The sequence below is a fragment of the Myotis yumanensis genome, unplaced genomic scaffold, assembly GCF_028538775.1.
Source record: "Myotis yumanensis isolate MYYU_CA2020_CCGP unplaced genomic scaffold, mMyoYum1.0.hap1 SCAF_21, whole genome shotgun sequence".
In the NCBI taxonomy this organism is placed as follows: domain Eukaryota; kingdom Metazoa; phylum Chordata; class Mammalia; order Chiroptera; family Vespertilionidae; genus Myotis; species Myotis yumanensis.
Window position 1 is genome coordinate 11,998,355 of NW_027223772.1, and position 15,688 is coordinate 12,014,042.

Here is a 15,688-nt window from a genome sequence, read left to right on the forward strand (position 1 = left end):
TCTTGCCAGAGCTCTTTGTGGGGGCAGCAGAGGGCCAGGCCTCCTTTCACTGCACAGCTTCAGCCCCATCCCATCGCTGCTGCCGGACCACCGCCCGGGGCCACAGCTTTGCATGCTGGGTGGGCTGGGGCCTTGCTTGGGAGCCTCAGCCGTCCCACCCAACCTGAGCACAGGGCAGGAATCAGACTTGAACTTGGGGAAGAGGCAATGGCCAGGAGGCAGGGGTGAGGGCCAGGGCGTGGCCACATGGGAGCAGAGCTGGGACAGGCAGTTCTGCAGACAGGGGTCTCCTCCTGGCTCAGCTCCGTCCCTCACTGCTGGCTCATCTCCGTATTACATCCGTGCCTGGGTCCCTGCTTTGTCTGTGTGGTCGGTAGCAGTGCCCACAGCCGGTGACTGGGCCCTTCCCTCAGCCTGGATCTCAGCTGCCACCAGCCCTGGGGCCACAGGCACCTGGGCCCCTGCCACCCCTGCTGGTCGAGCTTGTGAAAGGGCCCCACAGGTTGTGAGTAGGACCTGTTTCCCACGCGGATGTAAATCTGCATCAGCATCTATCACACAAGAGTCCAGCCCTGGTTGGGAGGGAAGGGACAGCAGTCATGGGCGTCCTTGAATCCCCATTGACCCTGAGCCCCACCCCCAGCCACAGCACAGGGGTCCTCCTCCCCCAGCTGGACAGGATCGTCCCACACAGAAATCCCGCAAGGGACTTGGTATCCTCCCCACCCCTGCCATTCCCCGTGGACCGACCTTTAACAGGCTTGTCGCCATTACTCTCCTGTCACCCCCTTGTTCCAGACTCGCCCCCACCCCCCTCCACTTTCAATCACCCACTGAGACAGAGGATGCTCCTCCTGCAGGAGGCCCATGGGGGACAGGTGCCCCTGAGGCCCAGCCTTTCCCTCTCGGGTCAGGGCACAGTCTGGCCTTGGGAGCAGAAGTGATGGGAGGGGTCCCTGGGCATTAGAGAGCTCTGTGCTCCCAGGAGCAAGAAGAGGTCCCTGTCAATCAGGAGGAGGGACTGAGGGTCCCCTGTGGATGCAGAGCGCCCAGGACCTCCCGCATCCTCCCTTCCTCTCAGGTCCCCTCTCCAAGGAGCAGTGCAGACCCGAGTACAGACACAGCGGCCCCCAGAGCATTTTCAAACAAAATTATCTTTATTCATAACAGACCCACAATGTCCCAAAGGTGCTACTCCTACCCCCACCCCCACCCTCATGGTCCTGTCCTCCCTCCTACCCCTACCCCAGACCCACCCCCACCCTAAGGGTCCTGCCCTCCCTCCTACCCCCACCCAGACCTACTCCCACCCTAAGGGTCCTGCCCTCCTTCCTACCCCTTCCCCAGGCACCCCCCCCAATGGTCCTGCCCTCCCTCCTACCCCCACCCCATACCCACCCCTGCCCTAAGGGTCCCGCCCTCCCTCCTGCCTCCCACCCTCCCATGTCAGTGGAGCAGCAGGATCAGCCCTGCGATGAGAAGGAGCCCTTGGCTCCTCTGGGGGACAGCCAGGCCCCATGCAGTCTGGGCCCCTCAGGGCGCTGGCAGTGGGGGGCACACCCCTCTGCTCCATCCTGGCTGCAGTGCCGCTTCCTCCCACTCCCTGGGTCAGACGGGTCACACTTCCTCTTGCGAGGCTGTGAGGAGGGCACCAGCCCCAGAGCCAGTGCTGGCCGCCCACAGACCCCGAGGTCGGCCCCTGGGCGGGGGGTCTTCTCAGCATGGACGGGGCCTCCCCCCAGAGCCCGCTTCTGAGACTTGGATGCTGCAGGTGCAGCGCGGCTGAGGCCTCGTCTCTGAAGGGACTGGGACTGGGCCGCACCCCGGGGCCCCCGACCTCCAGGGCAGGCCAGGCCCGAGGCGGGGACAGGACTCAGAGAGAGCGCGCAGGGCAGCAGGCGGCCGGGAGAGGCCCAGAGGAAGGCCAGGCTGCAGAGATCCTCGTCCTCCTCACGGGGCCTGTCAGATGGCCCGCGAGTCTCCCTGACAGGAGAGGCCTCTCTGGGGATGCAGGCCTCCCTGGGGCCCAGTGCACAGTCAGCAGGCCCATGGCCCTGGGGAGCAGAGGGGGGGCATCGAGCCCGCAGTGGTGGATGCTCCTGACGCCCCGCAGAGACAGCAAAGGCCTGGGGCCTGGGCCGGTGGGCGCCTGCTGGGCCACACCTTTGCTGGTCCTTGAAGTCAGTCTCTGGTGGGCAGGCTTTGTCACTGACCCCCAGCTTGGGGCCATGGTCATGCCTCTGGGCATCTTGGCAGGTCGCAGACTCAGAAGGACTTGAGTCCCACAGGGGAGCACTGTGACTCGGGGGTGCCTGCACGCCCTCCTCCTTGGAGGCCAGGACTTGCTTCTCTACCAGCTGGGAGGAAGAAGGGACAGTGACTGGCGCTGCTCACATGTGAGAGGAGGAGGAGCGTGGGTGACAGGACAATGGCACGGGTGGGGGGCGGGGGAGGCGGGGGGAGGGGAGTGGGAGGTGACAAAGTGACTGGAATCCACCGCAGTCATGTGTCTCTACTCTGTCCCCTGTGCCATATTCCCAGCTTTGTGGCCCCTCCCCTTCTGGGCTCCCACCCCCTCCTCTCTGTAGCCCTCTCTTTTCTGTTGTCCTGCCCTGCTCCCACCCAGGACTGGCCCCTCGGCATGCGGTGCCTGCAGGCAGGGGTGGCGTGGACACAGGCATGTGTGTCCTGGTTCTGGGCTGCTCCCTGCCCTGGTTTACCTGGGTGTGCCCTTCCTGGCTCCCTGAAGGCCTCCCACCCCGATCAACCTCCCTTCCTCCCTGACTCACTAGGGCCTTTCCCTCCTCTAACTCCCCTGGGGTCCCTGGATGCTATGGCTCACTTGGGTACCCCCTCCCATCTCCCTAATGTCTACCCTCCCCTAGCTCACCTGGGCAGCAGTCAGCCCTTCTTCCTGCTCCAACTCCTCAGCTAGGGCCAAGGGATCCTGCTGTGTGTCTGGCGAAATTATTTGTTCCATGAATTGGAGGTCAATGACCTCCTCCACCTGGGACAGAAGGAAGCGGCTGTGAGCCCCTTGGCAGGGAGCAAACTGGGAGTCAGCGGGGCCTGGAGCACAAGTGGGAAAGCCAAGACCCACCCGGCCTCCTGCACAGGCGGGTGTTTTACTCCATCATGGTCATCAGGTGCACACACACACACACACATGCACATACACACACAGGCACACCCACATGAACACAGCACACACCACACACACACACACAAATCGCACACATGCACACAGACACACACACTCTCACGTGCCCAGCTCAGGAACAAAGAGCAGAGCCCAATCCCATCAGCCTGGGAGAACCCGGGTCGGGTGCTGCAGTGCCACCCTCTGGGATCTTATAGACCCGGAGCTGCCAGCCAGCCCACCTGGGTGACAAAGTCTTCCTGGGAGCACAGCTGGTCCAGGTAGCTCAGGAGATCTTCATCCTGCAGCCACTCCATTTCTTCATCTTCCCATCCTCCACCTGGCGCCCCCATGGGCAGCTCATCCATGATGTCCATGTCCTCCTGCTCGGCCTCAGGGGGGATCCCATTCTGGGACTCAGTCTCCCGGGGCAGCAGGGCTGTGTGGGTGCACTGGGCGCTGGGTACAGCCTTCCTGGTAGTGCGAGCTGGGCAGAGAGGGAAGAGGAGGGAGCGTGAGGGGATAAAGCTCCCACCTCCGGGGCGTGCGATGCTGAGGGCAGTGTTCGGGGCATTAATATGGGTGCGGCTGGGTCCGGCCACCTGAAGCCTGTGGCTATGTGAGGGGAGAGGCCAGAGGGGAGCACCCAAGAGAGTCATGTTTGAGGAAGTGTGGAGCCACTGAATCTCCAAGGGGCCCCGCAGCCAGCCCGCTTCTCAGCCGACTTCATGTGGGGCCTTTGACAGGGAGCAGGGAGAGGGGATGAGAAAGTGGACCAGGTCCAGACCCCATGGGGACCAAGGGCCGCTGAGGCCCAACTCTCAGGGCTGTTTCCCTTGAAAGACCAAAGCCCCCCTGAAGGCGAAGGGCCCCTGTGGGTGGGACAGTGGCCTGCCCTAGGCTCTGTTGCCTTTGGCCATGGGCTCCCATGAGAACGTGCTGGCCTACCTGGCTGCCCGCCCACCGCTGGGGCTGGGGGCCCCCGAGGATCAGGTCTCGGTGGGGCAGGAAGGGGCTGGGTCTGCGTCCCCTTCTTCAACTGCAACTTCTGAAACTGCATCTGCTCCTCCGCCTCAAACTCCATGAACCTGGGGGTGAGGGGGGCACAGCTGTGCTGAGAAGGAGGCCCCAGAAAGGCAGCAGCAGGTGGGGGGATGGGAGAGCCAGGGCCTTGGGGCTGTCAGGGCCCGGACACTGGGGAGGCAGGAGGCTGGCTGAGCACACTCCTGCACAGCCCCTCTGGCTGGAGTCTGCCCACGGGGCGGGCACCTCCCCCAGCCTGTCCTGAGCCTTCATGTCCAGCCCAGGATGGGTCAGGGTCAGAGGAGGGGGGGGCTCCCGGGAGGTGGGACAGAAGCACCCACGCTCTGAAGCTGAGGGAGAGGCTTCCCCAGGAGAGAAGGGCCTCTGGGCAGCGGGGACCCCGTGCTGAGTGACACCCTCCCACCACCCTGCTCTCTGATGAGACCTCACAGCTGGACCAAGCCCAGTAGGCAACCACACCCCCACCCCCAGCTGTGGGGACCAAGGACTCACTTTTCTGCCATCTCGAAATAGACCCTCCGGTCAAAGTTGCTCTTGTTCTGCCATTCCTGCATGGCCTGCCCTATTCCCTCCTGCAGCGTCATGGTGGGCCTCAGGCGGGACAGGGACCGCAGCGCTGGCCTGTAATGCCTCAGGGTCAGTCATGGCTGCAGCCTGGCCTCCACCTGCCTGCCCACCCCAGCTCAGTGGCGCCAGGTTCCCACCCCCACCCGGCAGCACTGAGCACCGGCAGGTGAGGGAAGAGGCGTCTGTGTGCAAAGACAAGCCTTCCAGCTGCTGTTGTCATGGCCTCACATTCACACCAGCCCATGAACCAGGACTGGAGGCTGACCCTACACTCACACCCATCGCTGGGACCCCACCCTCAGACCTGCCCTCCAGCATCCTGGGATTAGCCAGCCTGCAAGTCCCTCCCAGCTCCTCTGATGTGAAAGCTCCAGGCGCGCCCCCTGCCCTGCCCAGTGCACTCACATGAGGAAGCAGCAAAGAGCTCCCGCATCAGGACTCTGGGGAAGGTGCCCCCGGGCCAGGGCCTTGAAGCACTGCCACCGACGGAAGTCCTCATACACACTCTCGGGGTTACAGGCATCATCCAGAGAGGCCTTGGACTGGGAGCCGGCCAGGCCACCCTCCCTGGAAGCCGTGTGTGGCCGTGGTCCAGGATCCACTCGGGGGACGATGGGGGCCAGCTGGGCAGCTGGTGGTGGAGCTTGAGGAGGAAGGCCGGGACACCAGCCTCCATCGCCAGCCTGGGTGCCCCCAAAAGCCGAGGGGGGCATAATCGCCTCCACCTCAGTGGCTTCCAAGAAGAGGGGTGCAGGACACACAGCACCCCCACAGATGGCACCTGGGGCACTCCTGTTGAGGGGGGCCTGAGTCAGGACAATGGTCTGAGTCTGGGAGGGCTGTGGTCGTCCCCCTTCTGACCTGGCCTGGTCCATGATGTTATAAGCCCCAGGCCCAACAGGGCCTTGACCAGCATCTCCTGCCACCAGAGATGTCCTGGGCAAAGCGGGCAGCACCAGGGGGCGGCCAGGAGGGAATGACGGGGTCTTGAGGGGCGGCAGGTGCTGCTCCCAAGGTGGCCGGTGTGCGGGGCCAGTAGTGGGCGGGGGAAAGGGCTGTGCTGTGAAAGGAGTGATGGGGGCATCGGGCTTCAGGGTCACATCCGCTCCCAGCGCTGCAGATGCTGTTGAGAGAAAGGAAAGGGTGAAGGGAGGAGGAGAACCAGCAAACAGCACTGAGGCGCTCTGGGCCCCTGTAGCCACCGGGGAATCAGAGCAGTGAGTCTCCCAGGGGAGGGCCATTGGGATGGGCAAACTGCGGAGGTGGCAGATGTCCTCAGGTTATTGTCACGCTCCATTTGGGAATTACTCCACTGGAGAGCTTGCTCCCCAGCGCCAAGGCTCCCTGACCACTGTCTGCGAGAAGAAACGGCCCCAGCCAGCGCTGACCCTGAGAGCCGCCCTAAGGATTCCCTGGCACCGACCCTGCCAGTCTCAGGGCATGGCCCTGGGCAGCAGTCAGCTCTGGGGGAAATGACCCCTGGCAGACCCACTCCTGTAGTGACCGTCTCTAAGGTAAGTTCTAGGCACCCAAAGGGCCTCTGAGAACAGGCCGTGTCTGAAATATCAGGGCCCCATCTGCTCCTCAGTCTTCCCTTTTCTCAATAAATCACCCCTGTTCTGTCCTGGGCTTGCACAACAACACAGAAACACTTGAGTAATGTCTCTCCACAAGAAGGCACAGGGACCTTGATCTGACCTTTGAACGCACTGACCACCATGCACACGTATGTCAGAACCAACAGTGAACACTCAACACGGGCCAGGTCCTGCCACTCGGCCCCAGCGCTCAGACCAGTGATGGCGAACCTATGACAGGGGTGTCAGAGGTGACACGCGAACTCATTTTTTTCGTTGATTTTTCTTTGTTAAATGGCATTTAAATATATAAAATGAATATCAAAAATATCAATCTTTGTTTTACTATGGTTGCAAATATCAAAAAGTTTCTATATGTGACACGGCACCAGAGTTAAGTTAGGGTTTTCCAAAATGCTGACACGCGGAGCTCAAAAGGTTCGCCATCACTGGCTCAGACTAATGGCCCCTCAGGAGCTTGTCATTTCACAGCCAGCAATGGCTGCAGAGGGTTAGAGAAGAGTCAGGGAATGCGGCAAAGTGGGGCTGTCGGTAGGGTTTCCAGAAACTTCCATAGCTGCTGTCCTGTTAGATGGGTCATGGGACTGCAGACTGTTTGAGGTCCTTCCCCTTCCAGCTCCCAACAGTGGAAAGTGAAGGCCAGTAGGAAGCAGGTGTGAGCAGGTGACAGTGGGACACAGTTGTCTGAACACATGCCCGCTCAGAGGAACTCGAGCAGACCTAGTCCAGGAGAGCAGGCTGCACACTGCGTGCCCTAATTCCTCAGGACAGGCGGCCTCGGACATTTACTACTGACACAGGCCATGGTCTTCCTGCCCCTGTGCACTCCCCTTCCCCTTTAAAAAAGAATCCGCCTTCACAGATGTACCACGGAACACCACGCAGGCTCCACATCTGTTTTCTGTCCCTGAAGCAGGGACATGGACTATGAGCAAACCCTTCATCTCAAAGGTAAAGGGCAGGGCAGAGGGTGCACCATGAGATGCTCGACAAGAGGAAGTTGGTCTGAAGACCTGGGTGGCCACAGGGGGAACGATTCGGGACAGCTCAGGGAACCGGGCCCTCTCTTGGTGGAAGTTACCCGGCCACCCTGCCCCTGTGGAATCCAAGCCAACAAGCAGCTCCCTGGGCTGAGGAGGAGTGAGCTCTGGGCCAGAAGCAGGGGAGAAGCTCTGGGCTGCAGCAGTTGGAGGACCTTCCAGCCCAGCCCTCAGGGGGGACATTTCATTGTGGACTTGGCCACAGGCAGCCCCACTGGACAGCTTTCTGGCTAAACCCTCCCATGGCCCCCATTAGCTCTAGTGAACTCAGGTCAAGTCCCTTAGAAAGATACTGCGGGGCAAGCTCCAGGTGCCCCAAGAACAGTACACAGGACTAGGCTTTCCCGTGACCACCCTGTGCCACCCCCACGACATCGCCCACTACTCCCCACACATACATGGGAGTGGCTTGTCTCCCCTCTGGGAAGAACCCACGTGCCTGCTGCCGTCCTTTCTCCACACCCAGGCATTTCCCTGAGCCACCCTGACCCACCTCTAGGAGCCCTCCTGCCAGTGCCCTCACAGGTTCCCATGGGCTCCCAGCCTCCCAGGTGACAGGTGCTTTGAGGTCCAGTGCTCTCTCCCTCCCCTACTTCAGTCAAAGCGTGTTTCCCCAGTGTCACAGTTTAACCCCAAGTTTTGAGGGACATCTCAGTGTTTAAAACATCCCCTCTCCCATCTATAGTCTTACCTCCTACTGAAGCCATCCCCGCAGACTCATTCACCGACCACCGCTGCCTAGTAGCCTCCACAATGAGAAAAGTCAAGTCGAGAATCCAGAGACTGACCTGCTCCAACAGCTGCTCAGCATCCAGTGGAGGGAAGGTTTGGGTTTAAACTGTAGAATGTAGGGCTCCAGACATTCTGCAGCGGGGGAGGGGCCGAGGACCAATGGGCTGGGGTGGGGGTGGGGGGGCATTCCATGGAGGGCTCTGATAGGTAGGCCAGAACCAGCAGTTCCTTTCAAATTTAAAATCACAAATTTAAAGACACACTAGCAGTAATGACCTTCTCTAAGTTCTAGGCACCCAAAGTCCCCTGATGTGCCCTTTCTTTCAGTTCTTGATCCATCACCCTAGTTCTGGGTCCCTCAACCTGCTTCCTATCTGGTCTTGGTTGACTTCAACACAAACTACACTTTCTGAACAAAATTCAGAACGGGCAGCCTGAAGAAATAATGGGAACTTATGGCCACACGGAACCCAGTGTTTGAAATTAGGACTGACCCAGCAGAGGCAGCATGCTCGGTGGCTGTGTGCACATCATTCCTTAGGAAGCAGTCCTGTGGCCCCAAGTGCCGCCCAGTGCTGGGAGCCCTGCAGATGCAGCCGGCCCAGCCTTACAAACCATCCCCTTTGCTCCCGTCCATCAGGGCAAGGCCCTGTAGCCTACAGGGCAAGACCAGACACCACCACTTTTTGTTTCTCAGAGTATAACGTTGTTCAGTGTCTAACTTTTTACATTTTGTAAGATTTTAAAGTAATGCCTTTGCATAGTTCACAGTCAAATTTTGCAAAATGGAAAATGCAGTGATGTGTCTTTCTCCTGCCTCTTTCCCCTCTTGCAAATGACCAGAACGAAAATCAGATGATTTCAGTTTCTTTTGAAATATGACAAACTCTAGTAAGTTGATTCTGCTACTATATGTTTTATTGCCAACTGAAATTCTGCAATATAATGCAAAAAATGAGGGCGGGCAGGGTGACATTGTTCCCATGCTACCTGCCATGTCAACGGAAACTGGCCCAGACAGTCATGTTTTGATCAATGTTTGCACAACAACCTTGCAACGGAAACATCTGTGAAGCAACATTTATTGAAAACTTCCACTTACTGAATAAATACAGGAGGAACGGGGTCAGGGGCAAGTGTCTCTTAGAGTGTGTCCAGGTCTAAAGTTCTTGGCCGGAATTGTGCAATGCACGCCCGGACTTCTGGGAGGACGGACCTACTTTCTAGAAACCACGGACCTGCAGTCCAAGGGCATGAAGGCACTGGCCCCTCCGAGGACAGTGCTTCAGGCCGGCCTCTCCCAAACTCCGTCCCGAGGGGCAGCCAAGTGCATGGACTGCACCTTTGCAACTTTAAAGTCACAAGTGCTCCCTGCAACGGGCTGGGAGGTTCCTGGGAGGAAGACCTGCAGGAGGCCTCACAGGGCCCCTCCCTCCACTCCTTCCTCTCCTGCAGGGACAGCCTGGGCCCTTCCCAGGGTGCCTCGCGCCAGGGCGCAAGAGCATGCCCACTGGGGGCGGGACTCTGTCCTGCAACTGCTCCCAGCGTCCGTTGGGGCGGTTGGCGCCCACAGGCGCGCGCATGCGCTAACGGCAGGGCGGGTCCCCAACGGCCGCCCAGGCTGCACGCGGGGCCTGGCATGGCGGCCTCTGGAGTCCGTTAGGCAAACAGGGAGGTAAGGGGCGCGTGGCCCCCTCTCCCCTCAGGGCCCCCCTCTTCTCTGTGGTTCCCCCTGTGGGCTCTGTGCCCCGGGTCTGTGCTCAGCCCCCACACCCTCACATATTTCTGTGTGTTTTCACCGGGAATTGACAGCCACTGGCCGTTGGGGGTCAGTGATGGGGGCCTACACGGCCCAGTGATGCCTGTGAGTCCAACTCGGGGCGTCGGTCTGTGTCCCCCGCTTTCTGAACAGCGCGGCTCCCGGCAGTTCTTCCGCCTCTGACAGCGCCACCGGTTCACGCCGTGTCTGAGGGCGACTGTGGCCACGGGGCGGCCATGCCCGTGTGTGAACGTGCAGGCGGAGCGCTGTATTTGGAGGGTGTGGAGGTGTATATGCCGGTGAACAGTAGTGTGTGTGCGGTTTGGTGTGCGGTGTGTGGCTGTGTGTTCTCCAAGATGGAAGAGTGAGTTCTGTGGGAATTTGGGAGGGGGTATGTATGCGCAGGTGTGTACGTGGCATGAAGTGTGTTTGGGACATACGTATGGGGACACAGGTGTGCATGTTTGCAGGGCACGGGCTATTCGTGGGTCTGTTCGGGGCTTGTGGAGAGTGTGTGTGTGGAGTGTACTGTGTTCCAGGGCCGTGGCCGGGGAAGGATGTTTCTGGAGCTCCGTGTTTGCATTTTTCAGTCGGGCCCTAAGGCTCACATGTTTTGGGTACCGAGGGTGTGAGTATTTGAGGGAGAGATGGTTTTTGTGCTTATACAGGGGATAGAGGATGGTATCTATGTATGGGAGGTGTGTGATACGGTTATTTGTTAGTGTTTGTGGATGTGAGAGCTGACTCATTAGCTAGGGGTAACTTGGAATTTGGAAGTTGTTTTATATGTGGTTTCCTGGGGATATATCTACGTGTCTTGCCCAGGTATACTGGTCTGTGTTTATATCTATGACCAGGTGCATGAATTATCAGTTTGTTCATAAGGTGTATGGGGTTCTTAGATGTACATAAAGTGTATTTCTTTGGAGAATACTAAAGTGTTTCTACATGTATTTGGTAGTAGTTAGCAAGCAGTGGTCTGTATATTCAGAGTGATGCCAGAGAAAACAATGTGTATAGTGTGCTTTTGTTACATACTGAAGAGGCGAGGTGACGAGGTTGTATTCTGGAGAGGTGGCATAATGTATAGTGTTTGAGGGGTCTGTATATTCAGGGCTTGAGAATATTTGCAAGCGTGTGTGTTTCCATAGGTGTGTGGGAATAGTGTATGCATATTAGTGAGAGTTAAGGGATTGTCAGTGCGTTTGTGTTTTGCATGTATCCATCTGAGTGTGTGGGGTGTGTATATTCGTGAGTGGTTTGTGGGTGTGTGTATTTGGGATTTGTGAGTGTATCAGGAAGCTTAGGGTCCTCTTTGCATCTGTTCCAGAATGTAATGCTTGCGGAATTTGGTGGTATTGCTTGTATGAGTCCTCTCTGTGTGTGAGGTGGGCTTATATGTATTTGATAAGTAGAGGTTGTTTGTCACTCTATGTATTTGAGTTCTTGGAGCTTATGGATGGGCTGTGTGTTCTAGGGAATGTGAGAGTTCACTTTGTGTTTGGAAACAAAGAGACTGTGTAGGTTGTGTGTGTGTGCGTGTGTGTGTGTGTTTGTGTGTGTGTGTGTGTGTTCAGGAATTGTGGAGCGTGTGCATTTTATGGCTGTGGAGTTGCATATGGATCTTTTTTTGGGTGCCACATGAGACAGTTGTCTACTTGTATTTTTAGAGGGTCTGAAGTATTCAGTATTCAGTGTGTATATCTGGGTGGTATGTTGGTTGCCCATGTTTGTATACAGGCCCATGTTGTGTGTGTGTATATATAATTGTAGGTGTAGAATGTGAATATTCCGGATGATTAGGGGTTTGTTTGTAACAACTTAGGTAGTAAGAGGTGGTCTATCTGTATATTCCAGGAGAGTGAGGGTAGAAATGTACATGTGTGTTCATATATGTAAATTCATTTTTGTTTATATATCTGGGTGGGAGTGGAGGTTCCTACGCAGGGTGTAAGTGCATTGTGTGCACATAATCATTTGACAGGGGATGGGGTGTGCTGGAACTGGCTCATACTAGCTTGGGATAGTTGATGGTGCATGTCTCTCTGGGGCTCTGTGTTCATCTAGTGGGTACCTTGAAATTAGGCATGCTGGGAATATTTGTACCAGGAGCTCAGCACAATTGAAGTCTTTCCTGCATCCTCCTGAGAGTGATCAGCATTCACCAGCACCCCACTTGTGTGTGTGTGTCTCAGTGTATGTGCGTGTGAAGCAGGGATATTCAGGCATCAGTGGGCATATGTATGGGAGGCTCTGTGTGAATTGGGAGCGAGGCATCTGGGGCTGCGGGCCTTGCATAGACCATGGTCATTCTGAATCATTGCATTGCTCTTAATCAGGTTGGTCCACTCTTTCGGCCAAAGAATGCCATAAATGTTGGTGATTTCTGGCCCCTCTTCCTACAGATGGATTGGGGGTGTCTGTCCTTTAGGCATGTGGACATTTCTTTATTCTTTAACATTTGTATGATCCTGGCATCTGGGGCCCTAGATGGGTGGGCCTGGTGGACAGATAGCTGTGCAGAACAGAACCTTCACAGTTGTACTTCTGGCCTGACAGGCTACAGTCAGAAGATGGGGGGGCATCCTGGAGGTCAGATGGCAAACTGTTCCCCCTGGCAAACGCCCTAAGAATCAGCTGGGCAGGTACTGGTATTACTGACTCGTACCTGCTGACTGCACGGAGCAGTTGGGGCCAGCACCAGCAGCAGGTGGGAGCGGGGTCGGGGCTGTCAGCAGGTGCAAGTGGTGGCTACTGCCCTGATTGCCCCTCAGGAGCAGGGGGAGATGGAGAAGCCGTGAGGGGCGATCAGGGCTGGCAGCTGCCACTCGCACCCGCTGATGGCTTGGAGCAATTGAGGCCGGCAGCAGCAGCAGGTGCCTATATAATAAAAGCCTAAAGGTAAGGTGGGTGGGCAAGGACAGCCTTTACATGGGGTCCAGGTGGTGAGTTGTGTTGTGTATCAGGCTGGTCAGTGATATCACTAGTTCTTAACCCACTTATCTCCATGGAAACCTCAATCCTTTTGGATAGGGAGGACTTCAGGGGTCAGTGATATGACAGAGATGGATGCGAAGAGGCTTTGTCCCTGAGGATGGCTGGGAGCTGACACCTGGAGAGACAGGGGAGTCCCACTCTGAGGACATATATGTCTGTGACATTTCTGAACACTTTAGACAGGCTCTCCTTTGTTATCTGAAGGCTCATGATGATTCTAGCACTGACCCTCTTTTCTCTATTCCATGTTGATCTGCAAACCACCAGAGGCATCTTGGGCTGCGGGCCTTGCATAGACCATGGTCATTCTGAATCATTGCATTGCTCTTAATCAGGTTGGTCCATTCTTTCGGCCAAAGAATGCCATAAATGTTGGTGATTTCTGGCCCCTCTTCCTACAGATGGATTGGGGGTGTCTGTCCTTTAGGCATGTGGACATTTCTTTATTCGTTAACATTTGTATGATCCTGGCATCTGGGGCAGAGCAATGCAATGATTCAGAATGACCATGGTCTATGATGAGTGTAGCCATAAGCTGACCCCACAGCTGTCTCCTGCCTCTCTTAATTCCTCCCAAGAATCTATTGGGTCTTCCTTCCTTATGGTGAGTCTCCTTCTGGTCTTTTCTCTCCCATGGTGAATCCTCCTGCCAACAGAATGTACCCCTCACTTGCTTGAATGCCCCAATAACTGCTTGTCTGAGTAGAAGCAGATTCCTAGTAGCTCTCACTGCCCTCTCCATAACCTAGCCCCTATAAAATGACAGTGTGTTGTACTGATCATGTTGTGGGTTGATGCCAGAATGGAGCCAGTCCTAGTTTTATATTTTAAAAGGTTACATATTTAAATAAACATGCAGCAGAAACCGGTTTGGCTCAGTGGATAGAGCGTCGGCCTGCGGACTGAATGGTCCCAGGTACGATTCCGGTCAAGGGCGTGTACCTTGGTTGCGGGCACATCCCCAGTAGGAGATGTGCAGGAGGCAGCTGATCGATGTTTCCCTCTCATCGATGTTTCTAACTCTCTATCTCTCTCCCTTCCTCTCTGTAAAAAATCAATAAAATATATTTTAAAAAAAATAAACATGCAGTATAATATATACAAGGTAATGCTCTTGGGGTTGTTTGTTGAAAATTTTTTGGCTTTGGTTCTGAAATGGGAAGGCATGTCTCTTGAGTTTTATGGGTGAGGAACAGGAGTACCTTGGTATCTTGAATCAGCACTGAAAATCCCCCACCAGGTGCAATTAATGCAAAATGCTAGAATGGCTGGGCTTGGACAGAGCTGGTTTTTCTGGGGCTGATATTTTTTTGGAGTGTAGTCATTTCCTTGTCTCTCCATGGACAGAAGGAATCTTCTGTTCTTTTTAAAAACATAATTTAAGAAAATGCTTTATTACAGTTTCCATACAATTGTTATATTAGTTTCAGGTGTGCAACATGGTGCTAAAACATTTATATCACTTACAAATTGATTACCTCGATAAGTCTAGTACCCATTTGACACCATTCGTAGTTCTTACAGTATTATTGACTTTATATCCCTATGGCTGTTTTTGTAATTGGCAATTTGTAGATACTAATCCCTTCCACTTTTCCCCCCATCCTTCCCACCTCCCTTCAAAATGTTCTCAGCACCTGTGTATATACTTCTGTTTTGTTTGTTGGTTAATTTTGTTCTTTAGATTCCACATGTAAATGAAATCCCATGGTCCTTGTCCTTCTCCATCTGAGCTGTTTGACTTAGAATAATGCCCTCTAGTTCTATCTATGTTGTTGCAAATGGCAAGATTTCATTCTATCTTTTGGTTGAGCAGAATTGTATTGTTTGCAGTACCACACTTTCTTTATCCACTCATTTATTGATGGATACTTCGGTTTCTTCCATGTCTTGGCTATCCTATATAATAAAAGCCTAATATGCTAAGTGTCCAGTCGGCCAGTCATTTGTTCCACAAATCAAAGTGTAATCCTATATAATAAAATGCTAATATGCAAATAGACCCAACAGTGGAACAACAGAACAACTGGTTGCTATGATGTGTGCTGACCATCAGATGGTGTGCATAGAACGTGGTGGGTGTTGGCCACGGCGGGATGGTGGGGCAGGTGAGCAGGGGCACCAGTTGTTGTCATTGGGGTGAGCCTCTGGTGTTTACTAAAAATTCTTTGCTCCCCTGCGCCATGGTCCCGCCCGGTGCTTGCACCTGCTGCCAGTGCTGGCCCCGCTCACACCTGCTGATGGCACCTGGCATGGCACTGGTCGCTTGACGCCATTAGAGGTTGCAAGCGGTAGCTGCTGGCCCCGATTGCCCCTCAGGGCTTCTCCACCTCCCCGTGCTCCTGAGGGGCAATCAGGGCAGTAACCACCACTTGCACCCGCTGCCGGTGCCGGCCCTGCTTGCACCTGCTGCTAGTGCCGGCCCCATTTGCTTCACTCTGTCAGTGGGTGCAAGTGGGGCTGGCACCATCAGTATGTGGGAGTGGCGGCAGCAGGATTGTAGCTGCAGCAGACAATGGACCGAGGGCCTTGGGGGGAGGGGTTGGGTAGGGGCGTGGAGTATGGGCTGAGACCTGCCCCTATTCCTGCCGCAGCTTCTCGGCCCACGATTCCTTTCAAGGTGCATGAATTCGTGCACTGGCCCCCTAGTGCTAATGATATGCTAAGGTCGCTCAACCACTCGCTATGACATGCACTGACCACCAGGGGGCAGACAGTACACCAGTCGCTATGATGTGCACTGACTGCCAGGGGGCAGATGATCCAACCAGTAGGTTAGCTTGCTGCTGGTGTCCGGGACTGAGCAAGATGC

The 15,688-nt window shown here is 55.6% G+C and overlaps 1 protein-coding gene across 1 annotated transcript; it reads right to left on the reverse strand.

Moving 5' to 3' along the window:
* Window positions 1-1,463: 1,463 nt before the first annotated feature.
* LOC138998955 (NUT family member 2G-like) lies at window positions 1,464-8,095 on the reverse strand. Its single transcript, XM_070400989.1, has 7 exons — window positions 8,080-8,095; window positions 5,156-5,873; window positions 4,676-4,804; window positions 4,088-4,227; window positions 3,382-3,626; window positions 2,891-3,007; window positions 1,464-2,357 (listed from the first exon to the last, which is right to left on the reverse strand). Exons 1-7 carry the CDS (start codon window positions 8,093-8,095, stop codon window positions 1,464-1,466), a joined length of 2,259 nt encoding a protein of 752 aa, XP_070257090.1.
* Between the last annotated feature and the right edge of the window lie 7,593 nt (window positions 8,096-15,688).

Excerpts from the sequence above, each read along its gene's own strand:
- LOC138998955 (XM_070400989.1), bottom strand. Across the intron at positions 4,805-5,155 it reads GCTCTTTGCTGCTTCCTCAT|GCCAGCGCTGCGGTCCCTGT; the intron begins GTGAGTGCACTG and ends GAGGCATTACAG. Across the intron at positions 3,627-4,087 it reads AGCGGTGGGCGGGCAGCCAG|CTCGCACTACCAGGAAGGCT; the intron begins GTAGGCCAGCAC and ends CTCTCTGCCCAG.